General features: G+C 37.9%; 1 protein-coding gene across 1 annotated transcript; it reads right to left on the bottom strand.

Annotated features, from left to right (window-relative positions):
- Positions 1 to 5,696: 5,696 nt before the first annotated feature.
- On the bottom strand, positions 5,697 to 6,320 carry LOC138868737 (uncharacterized). The gene has a single exon (XM_070146303.1). It carries the CDS (start codon positions 6,318 to 6,320, stop codon positions 5,697 to 5,699), a length of 624 nt encoding a protein of 207 aa, XP_070002404.1.
- Between the last annotated feature and the right edge of the window lie 8,963 nt (positions 6,321 to 15,283).

Here is a 15,283-nt window from a genome sequence, read left to right as displayed (position 1 = left end):
CAACTTTTTTTTGAAAACAAAAAATTCTCTTTTTATTTTTTTTTTCAAAATTCCTGCAGAGTTTTGGCATATTTAGGTTTTCAAAACAGGTAATTACCTCCCTTAGCCCTCACACTGCTATTTCTTTTCCAAACTCTTTCCTTTTATTTGAAAACCGGTCAACATGCAAATCTGAAGCAAATAAATGCACAAGTAGCAAGTAAGATGCATCAGGATGGTCTTTTCATTTTTTGTACACCTGTCCTAGACAGACCCAACCCCTGTGTTGAGTCTCCAAAGTCAAAATGCACGTGATGCAGACAAACGTTCTTACTAGGGATCCGACATGAGGTCTTGTTATACTAGGTTAAAAACCTGGGTTTATTTGTCTTAGACTTGGCTTACCTGAGTGGACAACTCAAGCCGAGGGGGGGCTGCGTACCGGTAACCAAAAGATCATCTGGCTTTGTAACTTGTCCGAACCTCGTTCTATTTGGAATAGGACTCTAGCAGAAAGAAGTCACGACCAGCGTGCACTCCTCGGGAGAGAGAAGAGAGGGGTTTCGTAGCAATTTATATACAGTTCAGATAATATCAAAGCGGTAAAGGCATCATTTAGCACATTAGGCCCAAACATGTAATAAAATAAGATAACAGATAAAGCCAAATATAACAATTCATCTAAGCTCGAATTTTGAACCCTGAACCAAAGATTCTGGGTTCTTGTCCCCAGCAGAGTAGTCAGAGCTGTCACACCTCCTTTTTTACCTGCACCCCTGGAAAGGGTATAAAGGAATTTTTCCAATTAAAGGACAATCAAAACGGGATTTATTTATTTAAAATTCAAAGTCGCCACTTGGGAGATTTATGGTGTCCCAAGTCACCGGTTTCAATCCCGAATCGAGGAAAAGATTGACTCTGTTTAACAGTCCGCAAATCAGAAATCCGGGTAGGGAATTCTGTTAACCCGGGAGAAGTTGTTAGGCATTCCCGAGTTCCGTGGTCCTAGCACGGTCGCTCAATTGTTATTATTGCCCTAATTATCTGATTTTAAACATGTTTAATCCTATGTGCAATTTTACCTTTAACCGATTTATTTAATTATTTTTTTCAAGGAAAATTGCAACGTCATTTAAAATATGTCTTGAACCACGTCACATAAATGCACCCGCGATTCACAACACATTTTATCCGACGTTGAGATTTGGATTTGGGTCACATAAATGCACACCCGAGTTTAGGAAAGTAAATTATTAAAATAACGCGCCTAAAGCAACTACGCATTTTTAACTTTGTGAGGGCCATGGGAATTTGCTAAATGGCACACCTCGAATTCACGATGCAAAAGAAAGTCCTATTCACGATGCAATTGTAAAACAGGTGCTCAAGGTCGAATCTTTGCGGAGCCTAAACATATTTAACTTGGAAACTAAACCCCATATTATGATACCAATTCTGAATGCCTTTTAACTAATACCTTCCGGGAATAGGAAATTATCCTATTTCCTACCTACTTAGCCTTCCAATTTTAAGCATCCTATCCCGACATGAATAACACAACTCAACATTAAACAATCAGGTAAGCATGCTTGATTCAGCTTTTACTAACTTTAAACATGACTCTGAACCTTAGCTTCACCAATGGGCATGTTTACAAGGCAGAATATGAGTGAATAGATAGAAGCCGATATTTAGCAATTCACTGAAATCAAATGGCTACCCAAGCTAAGACAACTAGTCTACAGTATAAGCTAAACATGGATTTACAACCCAAAGCATTACACTAAACCTTTAGACAAAACCTTAATAAATCCTTTAACTAGCACTCACTTAGATTTGTTAAAAGAAAACTAAGTAAATAGAATCCATAGTTCATACATCAATACAAATGCAAACTTACTACAGCAAACTACTCTTCACACACGAATTCAGAAAACCTAACTGACATTTGTAGTTCAAACGTAATATTGAAACAGCAAGAGAAACATGGGAGGTCAAATTCTAATGCAGCTTCCTTTCAACCAGAATTTCGCTAGAATTACATGTCCAGCAGTAATGCTATACTCATAAGCCAAAGCAAAGTACCTGAAATTCAAAAACAACATGGAAAATGAGGAAGCAACAGCATGACAGTAGCAAGAATAGTGATCGGCAACAGAAACAACCAGCTAAACCAGTTTTAAACCAAGAAACGAAGTGCAACACTCACGAAAATGTGGTCAGAACTTCAAGAACCAAACTTTTTAAAATACCAAACTCAAATCATTTCAGCCTAGATAGACCGAAAACTATTTCAGAAATTGAAAACTTTGGAAATCAAATCAAAGCTCAATGGAACAGAAGCCAATTTTTAGCAGTTTCAGTTTTTCTTTTCTGATTCCCTCCCTCTTCCCTTAGGTCTGTCTGTATGTACTCTCTCAGAAAGTTCTCTCCCCAATCTCCTAAGCTCTTTCTTTTGTCCGTGTGTATCTATTTAAAGACTAGAACCAACTCCCTTTTTCTTCAGATCTTTTCCCTTTTCCATCTTGTATATTCCCTTCCCATGTGTATCCCTTAGCAAAGGTCCATAAACAAGTGTAGTTTCCACTATCAGTACCCTTTTCTATTTTTTAATTCATTCCACTACTTAGTGCTTTCTTAATTAATTCAGTAAAGCAATTTCTACCCTACCACCCATTTAGCCGCTTCTCAAGTTAGGTGACAATTAAATAATTCCCACTATTATCTTAAAGTTCCCCTTTTTAAAACTTGAAATTCATGGACCAAGCTGAACCCAATTCACATCGTTTAAGGCTATTCGGTCTTTATGTAAACAAAATATATCAGCAGACTGCTTAATAGCTCTTAATACTGAAAAATGAAACAATTCCAATCTTTCAACGAAAATTATCAGGAATCAGTTCAAGAACTACTGTTATACGAGTTTAAACTTCTGAGCAACTAAACAAAAAAACCAAATGAAATCAACAAACAACCTATTAATTCGAAAAACAAATAAAAAAAAATCATAGAACAAACTGATCAAATAACCTTCTAATAACAGAAAGGAGTAGAAGAAGATGATAATAATAAAAGAAAAAATAGAAAAAATTAAAACCAGGAATACCTACCAAAAATGATTGAACATCGTTTCAAACTAGACCTTCAATGATCTTCGAATTTGTGGCCGGAATGGACACTAATCGAGTGTTCTCGACTGAGAACACACAACTAAGGTCGATTTTGACCTCAAACCTTTAAACACGTAATGACTTGGATTTTGGGATTTTAGGGTTCGTTTCTTTAAATCCAGATTCGAGGGATTCCCGGGACATTCGAGGGATAAGGTTCATAAATTCGGAAAGAGGGGAGTGAGAGGATTCTATGGTGTAAAGATGGAGGGGATTGGGTAAACTAGGGTTTTGGGTTCAAACTTCGATCAAAGATTCGACCAGTTCGACTGCAATTCGAAAGAAACGGTTTGGGGATTTGAGATTATGAGGTGAAGGAGAATCTTCGGTGTTAATTTGTGGTGGTTTGGGCCACCGGAACCGCCGTGAGGCGATTTCCGGTGGCGGAGGGCGGTGGTGAGACATGGTTGTCTCTGAAGCAATGAGAGACACAAATGAGGGGGGGAGGGGGGTGTTGTGATTTTGGGGGTAGGGGGTTGTTTAGGGTTTAGTATTATTAAAATGGATGGTTGATCTCGAGCCATTGGATTGAATGGAATCAACGGCTGTGATTAATCTCGGCATGAAACGACATCGTTTTGGTTATGCTAGGTCGGGTCGGGTAGGAGAGATGGGTCTAGGCTGGTTTGGGCGGATAATGGGGTGGATTTTGCTTGGGCCTGGGTAAAATGAGAGATAGCCCAACAAATTTTACTACTCCTTTATTTAATTCTCTTCCTTTTCTATTTATTTCAAACTATTTTTCGAAAATTAAAACTATAATCTTAAATTAATTTATAAAACCAAATCATCCTATCAAAAATGCTAATTAACTCTAAATAATAATTATTACAAATAATTGAATGCCAAATTAAAAGAAAATCACAAAATTGTAACATTAAACATAAAAAAATGCAAAATACGTTATTTTTGGGATTTTTCATTTTTTGCAAAACAACAATTTACTTAATTAATGTAAAAATGTAAAACTAAATTCTAAATGCAGATGCTATATTTTTTGTATTTTCAATGCATTAATAAAATTAAAAATGCATAAAATATGCAAACAATCAGGAAAATTGCACATTAATTCCTAGAATAACACATAATTAAAGAAAAAGACCTAATTTTGAGAATTCTTTTGGAGTAATTCATGTGAGGCAAAAATTACATTCTCACACATGCCAAGTACAAACAACAATTGTACAAACCAAAGAAATCATACATAATATCTTTTGACTGCATCGGAATTGATAACCATATCCACACATTTTCCTTCTACATCTGTTAAATACAAAGCGCCATTGGACAACACTCTCGTTACCACGAATGGCCCCTGCCAATTTGGGGCAAACTTGCCTTTAGCTTCAACCTGATTTGACAGGATGCGTTTCAATAGTGTTTCTTTATGTTCTATCTGCCCCAGTTTCACACAATTCGGGCTTGAAATGATCTCAAAATGCCTTTACTTATTTCCTCAAATGTCCCTATCATCTTCAAAATTGTTTCATTGCTTCATTAATAAACTAACTTTTAAGACCAGGCTGAGAATTATGCGTGCATGTCATGTCACTAAGTCAGCAGGAAAATAACTATAATAGGGAAAGAGAACTAAAAAAACACTGACTAGAAATAACAGAAAACAGGAAATTGTATTAGACAGATGGTGAAAGGGTTTGAACAACAAAACAAGTAAAACAAACTGGGGTTACAATCCTGGAACAATACCAGACAACACTAAACAAGATACTACGACTAAACAAATTAGGCAAAATAAAAGGATAGAAGGGTTTGACTCACAAGACAATATCCAGATTACAACCCTGAAAATAACCCGGACAACAGAAATTACAACAAAACAAACCACCAAGACTCCTCCCCAGCTAGCCAAGAGGTGGAGCGTCTTTCCAATTACCAAGCACGGCATCTTAGCCACTGAGTTCTACATCAATATTGCCAAGACCATTACCAACTTCAATATCATTATCTTCAGTCAGTAAGTTCCCAAGAGGATTCGCGTACTCCCTGTCACTGTCCTTGATCACAATTATCCCTTCTTAAATCATTATTTCTATTTTCCTTTTCAAAGCACGATAATCTTCAATGCTATGCCCTTGGACGTTAGAGTGGTATATGCATCGTACAGTAGGATCAAAACCATTTGCATATGGGTCTGGAGTATAGCCAAGGAACGGCTCAATCAGGCCAGAATGCTTTAACTTTTCAAACAAGCTTGTGTAGGACTCCCCGATTGGCGTGAAACTATTTCTTTGCCTTTGTTCCCTTCCCTACCTCTGTTTTCTAGGGTTATTGGGTGCTTGAAAATGTTGTGAAGGCAAGAGTGCATTATGCGGTGCTGGCGCTCACCATAAGGAGTGACCCGGTGGTGGGACAAATGACCAGACATTGTTAGTAGGATAATACTGAGGTGGATTAGGTGGAGCTCAGGGATAGGTTTGGGGTTGGGATTTGAGGCTGAGTATATTGGTGAGGCGAACCCTTTGAACCATGTCCTGATCGTGAGACAACCATGGAAACATCATCATGTTCCTTGTATCCCAGCAAGCTTCATGTGTCGTTCTGAATTGCTTGTGTTGTGGCTTTTAAAGCAGAATAGCTCATGATCTTGCTCGACTTCAACCCATATTTTACCATTTCTCCCATTTTTACCACATCATTAAAAGGCCTACCCACAGCCGAGATAAAATACCCAAAGTAAGTTGGCTCTTGAGCTTGAAGAAAGTACTCGACCATCTCTTTTTCTTCCATCAGGAGATTGACTCTAGCAGCTTGTTCTCTCCATTTGAGCCCGTATTCCCTAATTCTTATAGTAGGCTTCTTTTCCATCTTGGTGAGGGACATGCGATCCGGGATAATTTCTATGTTGTATTGAAAGTGCCGGAAAAAAGTCTGAGCCATATCGTCCCATGTGTACCACTTGCTAACGTCTTGGCGGGTGTACCACTCCAGAGCTGCCCCACTCAGACTCAAACTGAAATATGCCATCAATAATTTGTCCTTCCCATCGGCGCCTCTCATCTTACTGTAGTAACCTCTCAAATGGGCCACGGGATCTCCCTGCCCGTTATACAAATCAAACTTTGGTATCTTAAACCCAGCAGGCAGGTGGACGTCAAGAAACAAGCACAAGTCTTTGTAAGCCACGCTCATCTGGCTCCCTATCCCTTGCATGTTTCTTAAAGATTGCTCTAAGATTTTCACCTTCTTGTATATCTCATCTTGCTCCACTATCTTAGCAAGCTTTTCAGTTTCACCGGGAGGCTCAAGATGAGAAGCATGAGAGTATGAATTTGAGACTTTGAAAGTTGGTTCTGGAGCATAGTGTTGGGCATCAGGGACTTTGAACACAGTCTCGTTAGAGGATCGAGGAAAAGTAGCTGAAGGAGGAGCTACAAGAGCATGAGATGCCAAAGGAGCGGGATATGAGGTGGTTTTGGCGGGTAGAGTGTGAAAAGGTTGTGGGGGGTGATATCAACAGTAGTGGGAAGCTGGATTTGTGACAGTGGCAGAATGGTGATAAGGCTTTCAGTGTAGTTAGTGGGAACTGATGGTGGAGGACGCCCACTAATCCAGGCTTGGTATACTTCGGCCATCTGTCCTTTCACCCTTAAGACCTCTTCTTTCAACTCAGATTCTGATTCAATAATTCCTTTAGATGAATCAATAACCCTTCTGTCCAACTCTTTGCTAGCCATGGCTGCCTTGCTCTTTGACCTTGTGTTGTATGGACGAGTTACTTAAAAACCACAAACCAACCACTCTTCTGCTCAATGAAGATAACAAATGAACAAAATGGGACATCCTGTTAGCGTTAGGGCATTTAATAGCTAAAAATATCACATTGTGTGCAATGCACATAGCAACAATTAACGGTTCAAAAATCACTTTGAGTGTCACAAGGTCAGTTGACATCATCCCAATTTGATCCCTTCAATCTTCTCTTTCGTTTCTTTTCTAGCACTTGCTTGCTCATTTTCCTTCCTTTTTTTTATTCTAATGGTCACTCTTTTATTTCCTCTTATTCCTCACATCCCATAATTTCACCCTCATTTTTTTCCTTCTTTTTTCCTTTTTTTTCTCTTTTTTTTTCTTTTTTTTTCTTTTAATAATAAAAAAATGATCCGATCGAACCCTATGTAGGTTGTCTACGTATCATGACGCCGCATGAATCAGATCTTTGCGTAGTTCTGGAAGATCAGGAATAAAGTAAACAAACTAACGTTCTCATTTTCTTTCTTTTTTTCTCTTTTTTGAACTTAATGAATACTCTGATGAGAAATTATTTAGGAAAAATCCTTAGAAGAGAAAAATATTCTTTGATTCTTTTTTTTAGAAAGGAAATCTAAAGGATGAACCAAAAAAAAATATTTTGAATTTCCATTTGATATCCTGAAAGAAAGATTTCGAACCAAGAAATGAATAAGATCAAAAAAATATTTTTGGATTTTAATTTGATTACCTAAGGGAGAAACTCTAAAAATAAACCAAAGATAAAGTACATTTTTTTATCTTCTATGTACAATATCCTAAAATTCTAGTAGAAATAAAAAGAATTTTTTTTCATTTTTTGTTAATTTCCCAGAAGAACCTCAAAAGAAAATCTTTTTGAATTTTTGGAACTAAAATCTTAAAGAAACTTTTAAAGAGATACTAAAAGAAAATTCTCTTTCTTTTTTGAATTTTTAGTCTTAATGTACTAAAAAGAAATATAACATCAATTTTTTATTTTGAGTTATAGGTATTAATTTCCTAAAGGAAAACCACCTTTAAAAGAATTAGTATTCTAAAGAAAACTTCTAACATAAATATAAAATGCGAACCTCTTCTTTTTTTTTCGATTTTCGAGTTACAACACACTTTTTTAAATATAAAATAGAAAGTACAATAACAAAAGACTTGACATTACTGTACAAAACTAGAAAGTAAAAGACGACATAAAATGAATAACATACTCAAAACATAAAAAAATAAAACAAATCTCCTTAAGCAACTCCTGAATGAGCGATCCTGACTGGATGGTCACGGGGTGTCTATCATGCTCAAATTCTAGTAAGTAGATCCACACCTGTATGAAAAAAACTGAAACCAACAATATGTGAGACAATAACACTCCCTACTGGACACATACAAAATATGATTGTGACTGTTTCTCTAAAATTAACCTATGTGGCTAAAAATGCAAGATTTGGCTAAGACCCCGCGAAGCCAAGAACCTATGACTCACTAGGAAGACCAGACTCTATGTGGGTTGCCTACGTATCACGCCCCGAAAGACGAGAATCAGGTATGTGTAGTTCGAGCAGATTGGATACGGGCGAGAATTAAAAAAAACAAGTAATTTAAAGAAAATATGTTTTGTCCTTTTTTTTTGAAAAAAATGATGAAATATGTAAACTCCTTTTGGATTTTCTTTTCCCTTTTTTTGATTTTTGATTTTCGGAAAATGATGAAAAAGTGCAAAAATCTTTTTTTTTTTTGAATTTTTTCATGTTTTTTTCTCTTTGTCTTTTTCTTAACAAAAGGTGAAAGAAAACATAACTGAGCCCTACTTGCTTTATTTTCATACTTCACCCTCTCCTTTTTTTCATTTGCCCTCAACTATCATTGGTCCGCCAAATGACCCTTTTACCCTTGAAGATACATATAGCATATAGGATGGATCAGGATGGTCTTTTATTTTTTGGGTACATCTGTCCTGGACGGACCCAACCCCAGTGTTGAGTCCCCTAAGTCAAATGCATATGATGCAAACAAGCGTTCCTACTAGGGATCCGGCATGAGGCTGAGTTATTCTAAGTTCAAAATCTGGGTATGTTGTTCTAGATTTGTGTAACCGAGCGGACAACTCAAGCCGAAGGGGGCTACGTACCGGGAACCAAAAGGCCATCCGGCTTCGTAACTTGTCCGAGCCTCTTTCTAATTTAAGGTAAGACACTAACAGAAAAGAAGTCACGGCAACATGCACTTCCCCGAAGATGAGAAGAGAAGGGTTTCGTAGCAGTTTATATACAGTTCAAATAATATCAAAACGGTAAAAAGCAACATTTAGTACATTAGGCCCAAACAGGTAATTAAAACAAGATAATAAATAAATTCAAATATAACAATTATTATAAGCTCGAATTCTTGAACCTTGAACCAAATGTTTTGGGTTCTTATCCCCAGCATAGTCACCAGAGTCGTCACACCTCCTTTTTACTACCCCCAGAAGGGTATAAAGGAGTTTTTCAAATTAAAGTGACAATCGAAACGGGATTATTTTTATTTAAAAATTCAAAGTCGCCACTTGGGATAATTTATGATGTCCCAAGTCACCGGTTAAATCCCGAATCGAGGAAAGATTGAGTCTGTTTTACAGTCCGTGAACACAAAAATCCGGGTAAGAAATTCTGTTAACCCGAGAGAAGGTGTTAGGCGTTTCTGGGTTCTGTGATTTTAGCACGGTTGCTCAACAGTTATTATTGGCCTATTTATTTGATTTTAAAACATCTTTGAAACCTATGTGCATTTTTATTTCTTTTTAAACCGTTCTTAATAATCTGATTGTTATACAACTAATTATTTGATTACACATTGCGAATCATGTCACGGGAACCGTACCCACGATCTACAACATATTTATTTTATTAACAAGATTAAATTGTGGCTGGGTCACATAAATGTACCCCCCGATTTTTAGAAATTAAGCATCACAACTACGTCACGGGAACCGTACCCGTAGCTATGACAGTTTATTTAATTAATTCGCCTAAAGCAAACTACGAGAGTTCAAGGCATTTTTTTACATTAGTTAAGATAATTAATATGAGGGCCATAGATTATGTGTTCAATTTTATGAATGGCACGCCTCAGTTTTATTAAAGGAAATGTATTCAACTAAAGCGAACTAAGGATGTTCATATTTAAAACTAATGAAATAAAGTGCCACAGCCACGCCATGGGATCCATACCCGCAGTTATGAAGATGAGTCTAATATGGTCTTTCAAATATACACGAGCAAATTTAGTCTTTTCAATTATAAAAAAATAGAACATTTTGGTATTTGTTAGCAGAAATTTTGTTAGTTAAGCTAATGGATTCTTCACGTCAAATATAGAACATTGCTGACTTTAATATACGCAACATAATCTAGGCCTCTCAATTCTCAGCTATTGTTTTTTGCATACATTGCAAGTACTTGCTGTAGACCAGTCAGAGAGGATTACAAGATCCATTAGAACATGATTAATATGGGCAAACATGCTTTGCAAAATATATAAGAAGCCAAAGATGAATCGATTTAGCCCGGAGACTAAACTGAAATCCAAACGTTTCAATTTTCCAATTACTCATGCTAAAAAACACCTTAACATTGAAATAAAATGAAGAAGACAAAGGAGTACCTAACCTTTCCAAATAGGACAAGAGAATACAAACAGAAAATGCACAATCAAAGGCAGATCTCTATATTTCAAAAAGCTTGACTTCACTACACAACCGGAATTAGAACCTCAAACGAAAACCGGCAGCAACCTAGAACAACGATTTTCGGTGACCTCGAAACGCGTCGGAGAACTCGAACTAAACCTGGAAAACAAAATCGACAAACTCCATGACAGGGAGTAGCTATTTGGGGTTGAAGTTTGATTGGTTCGTTGATGCTGAAGGAACTTTCTTGGTTGTGAAGTGAAGAAGAAGAAACAAATACGGGGAGGGGTGCTGCGCGTTGGCTGGTGTAGCTCGTTTCTGGCGAGTTCAATGGACAGAAATGAGGCGCTAGATTGTGCGTGTCTACTCTATCGCTGAAGCTTAGGTCTGGATTGCTGGTGTGGTGAAGGCGGGTGACTGGAGGCAGGTCGTCTTTTGGTGGTGGGGGAAGCAGCGACTGTGGTTATGGAGATTAGGTTGGTCTGTCGCTGGAAGATGGAATTTTTTTTGGAGAGGAGGTAGTTAAGGTATGGTCGGCGGCGGAACTGGAGTGAGGGAAATGATTGTGTGGTGATGAAGGGATTCCGGTGGGTGGATTTTTTTAGCAGAGATGAGGGGGCGATGGCAACTCTAAGGTGTTAGGGTTTTTGGTTGAAGATAGAAAATCCAGGAGAGGCGTGACAGCTGAGGTATTCTCTTCTTACCATGGACTGTGTGTGCTTGGAAAAGCAGTAAAGATCCCTCTAGAAAATATCTCGTCCCCACAATATAAAAAATGAAATCTCAATCTAGTGGTGCAGTGAATTCCTTAATGCCTAGAGAAAAGTAATTTGTATGTGAATAAAAAATGAAATGCATTACTAAAGTGGTGTCCAGGAAATTGGCGTGATTGGTCATATAAAATTTTTAGAAAGAAAGTTTGTTATCCACGATAAGATGGAATCTTAACAATTTTAAAATAATTTTCATTAGTTCCTTCTTACCCCAAAAATGTTGAAATAAGATTAAACCAACTACTTTTATTTGAAAGAAGCTAAAATAGCACTACAACAAAACTACTACTAATATAATAAAACTTAAAAACATGTGACTATTTTTTGGTAATTTTCAATTTCACTAGTAAGATAAACTTAAAATTTGCTAGACAAAAAATGTTAATTACCTAAAAAAGTATTAAAAAATTAGCTATACTAAAGAAATCAGAATACTATTAAATAATTACTACTAATAACTAAACTATGTAAAGAATATTTTTTTGAAGCCTTGCTTTTTTAATCTTTTGAAGAACAAAATGTCAAGACTATTTTAGTATTTTTAGTTTTATAGAAAGTAAGATAAATTAAAAGTAACTAGATAAAGTACTAATTAGCTAGAATAAAGGAAAATATTTTCTGTAGTTTTCATTCTTTTAGATAAAATAAAGCAAAAGAGTCAAAACTAGTTTAAATGGCAATATTAGGACTAAACTAAATATTTACATGCTAAAATATAAAAAATCTCGGGGAGGGTCAAAAATCACATGTCTACAGCGTCGACACATCTTAGCAATCCCAAATCGGGAGTTCTTCTGTACAGATTTCCTCAGCTGTGGAAGAAGTGATTGGACAGTCTCCAGAGTGTGCGTTTCTGAGTGTGGTTTGCATGCTCCGGATATTCCCCTTTCACCAAATACTCCTTGATGTCATGGAACCAAGGTTTTCCATCTGTTTCTTCTTCAATATGGGCACAATATGCCGGCTAATTATGAATTCTCGCCGGAATAGGATCAATATAATTCTTGTCAGGATGTTGTATCATGGATGATAAAGTGGCCAACATATCGACAAACTCATTCTGAATTTTGGGCACATGTCGGAACTCTATCTTCGTGAACCTCTTTCTCAATTCATGCACATGGTGCAGATATGGCAATATCTTTGAATTTTTGGTGGCCCTTTCTCCTTGTACCTGGTGCATGGGCAAATTTGAATTACGGATTACCAGCAGCTCCTGAATATTCATGTCGATTTCCATGTTGAGTCCTAGTATGCAGGCTTCATATTCCGCCATGTTGTTGGTGCAGGGAAATCTGAGTTTAGCAGATACCGGATAATGTTGACCTGTTTCTGATACCAAAACTGCTCCAATTCCTACTCCTTTGAAATTTGCAGCTCTGTCAAAGAACATCCTCCAACCGTCGTATGCTTCGGTAATGTCCTCTTCTACGAATGATACTTTTTCATCAGGAAAATATGATTTAAAGGGTTCGTATTTTCCTCCTACCGGGTTTTCAGCAAGATAATCTGCCAATGCTTGCCCTTTGACTGCCTTTTGAGTTACGTAGACGATATTGAACTCACTCAACAGTATCTGCCACTTGGCTAGCTTCCCTGTTGGCATGGGTTTCTGAAATATGTACTTCAAAGGGTCCATCCTGGATATGAGGTGTGTAGTATAGGCACAGAAGTAATGCCTCAACTTCTGGGCCGTCCAGGTCAAAGCACAACAAGTGCGTTCTAGTAGAGAGTAATGTGCTTTGTAAGGTGTGAACTTCTTACTCAAGTAGTATATGTCTTGCTCCTTTCTTCCTGTCTCGTCATGTTGTCCCAGAACACATCCGAAGTTTCCGTCTAATACAGATAGATAGAGTAGCAAAGGCCGTCCTGGCTCTGGCGGGACCAGCACTGTTGGTGTGGACAAGTACTGCTTGATCTTGTTAAAAGCTTTCTAGCAAACCTTGGTCCAGCTTGTCTCGGCATCTTTCCTCAGCATTATAAAGATGGGTTCACAAATGACTGTGGACTGTGCTGTGAAGCAACTGATATAGTTGAGACGTCCTAAGAAGCTCATCACATCCTTTTTGCTCCTAGGTGATGGCAATTCCTGAATAACCTTGACTTTAGACGGATCCAGCTCGATCCTTTGATGACTGACAATGAATCCTAGTAGCTTTCTTGTGGGAACCTGAATGCACATTTTGCGGGGTTCAGTTTCAAGTTGTACCTTCTTAGCCTGTCAAAGAACTTTCTCAAGTTTGATATGTGATCTGCGACCTTTTTGGATTTGATAATGACGTTGTCCACATATACCTCTATTTATTTATGTATCATATCATGGAAGATGGTTTTCATGGCCCTCATATAGGTAGCCCCAGCATTCTTTAGGCCAAATGGCATCATCTTGTAGCAGTATACTCCCCATGGTGTAATAAAGGATGTTTTCTCTGCGTCTTCTTCATCCATCCAGATCTGGTGATAACCCGCGAAGCAATATACAAAGGATTGGAGTTCATGTTTGGCGGAGTTGTCGATTAGGATGTGTATTTTTGGCAGCGGGAAGTCGTCCTTGGGACTTGATCTATTTAAATCCCGATAGTCAACACATACTCTGACTTTCCCATCCTTCTTCGGCACTGGCACCATGTTAGCTAACCAGGTTGGGTACTCAACAACCCTGAGAACTTTGGTTTTGATCTGCTTGATGACTTCCTCCTTGATCTTCAGGCTCATATCTAGCTTGAATTTTCTGAGTTTCTGCTTAATTGGCGGACACATGGGATTAGTAGGTAACTTGTGAGCCACTATGGACGTGCTCAAACCGGTCATGTCATCATATGACCATGCAAAAATGTCCTATATTCCTTTAGAAAACGGATGTACTCTTTCTTCTCTATTGGTGATAAGTGAATGCTGATGCGAGTCTCCTTAATGGTCTCGATGTTCCCCAAATTTATTGCTTCGGTCTCGTCCAGGTTGGACTTAGGCTTATTCTCAAAGTTTTCAACCTCCCTGATAACTTCCTCAGGTATCTCATCTTCTTCATCTGAATCATTATTCTCATGTTGCATTGCCTCATTACATGTCACAGTCACCGGTTCATTAGGAAAAGTAACAATAATGCTATAGAAAGAAAAATATGAAAAATAATAATAAATAATAAAGAGCAAAGCATTTGATTAATACTTAAAACATCCAAACGAGTACGGCTCGATGAATCGAGCATTTATTTTGAAACAAGTGAATCTTAAAATAAATTACTGAAAATCTTAAATGCCTAGAATGGCTATAGGCATAAAATCTGCCAAGCTACCCAGGGACTCGGCGGGATCGGGATGGTGTGGCGGTCAAGTTCCTAAGAACAACTCCCTTCTCTGCAATCTGAATTGTGAGGACTTCTTCCTCCTCCTCCTCCTCAATTATTACACTCCAGTCCATGTCTTCATCCTTCTAGAACAGATTTCTCATCCCCGCTAATGGTTCTTCTTCTGCAGTTCCCCATATTGTATCAGCTTGGTGAAAAGTCTAATCCAGATGCAGCACCGGTTGCTCGAGAGGGTAATAAGGTCCGCGCCATAGGGGCGACCAATCATCATACTCCTTCCATGTATATTTGTATCCGAGCCCGAAGGTAGTACCGTGATGCTTCAACTGTATCGGTTTGGTAATACCCTGGAGATTCTTTCCAAGCGCTTTGTCGGGTTCATACCCAGACCATGCCAGTATGCTTTCTATTTTGCTGCTCCACCATTTGTCTTTTTCAATGACATTGACACGTTCGATATGATGGTAGGTTTCCCCTCCCAACCTTCTTCTGTTTCCAATAACCAGGATGGTTTGACTGGCGTAAAGAGGGTTACTCCCATCTCCGTGAATGATCACCTACTAATGGTTCCACTCAAATTTCATAGCTTGGTGTAGCATGGCAGCTACTGCCCCAATGACATGGATCCATGGTTGGCCCAGTAGAA

The sequence above is a fragment of the Nicotiana sylvestris genome, chromosome 5 (assembly GCF_000393655.2).
Source record: "Nicotiana sylvestris chromosome 5, ASM39365v2, whole genome shotgun sequence".
Taxonomy (NCBI): domain Eukaryota; kingdom Viridiplantae; phylum Streptophyta; class Magnoliopsida; order Solanales; family Solanaceae; genus Nicotiana; species Nicotiana sylvestris.
The sequence above is the reverse complement of the archived record's forward strand: the minus strand, read 5'-3'. Positions and strand labels throughout refer to the sequence as shown.

Excerpts from the sequence above, each read along its gene's own strand:
- LOC138868737 (XM_070146303.1), bottom strand. The coding sequence starts at position 6,320 with ATGCAAGGGATAGGGAGCCAGATGAGCGTGGCTTACAAAGACTTGTGC.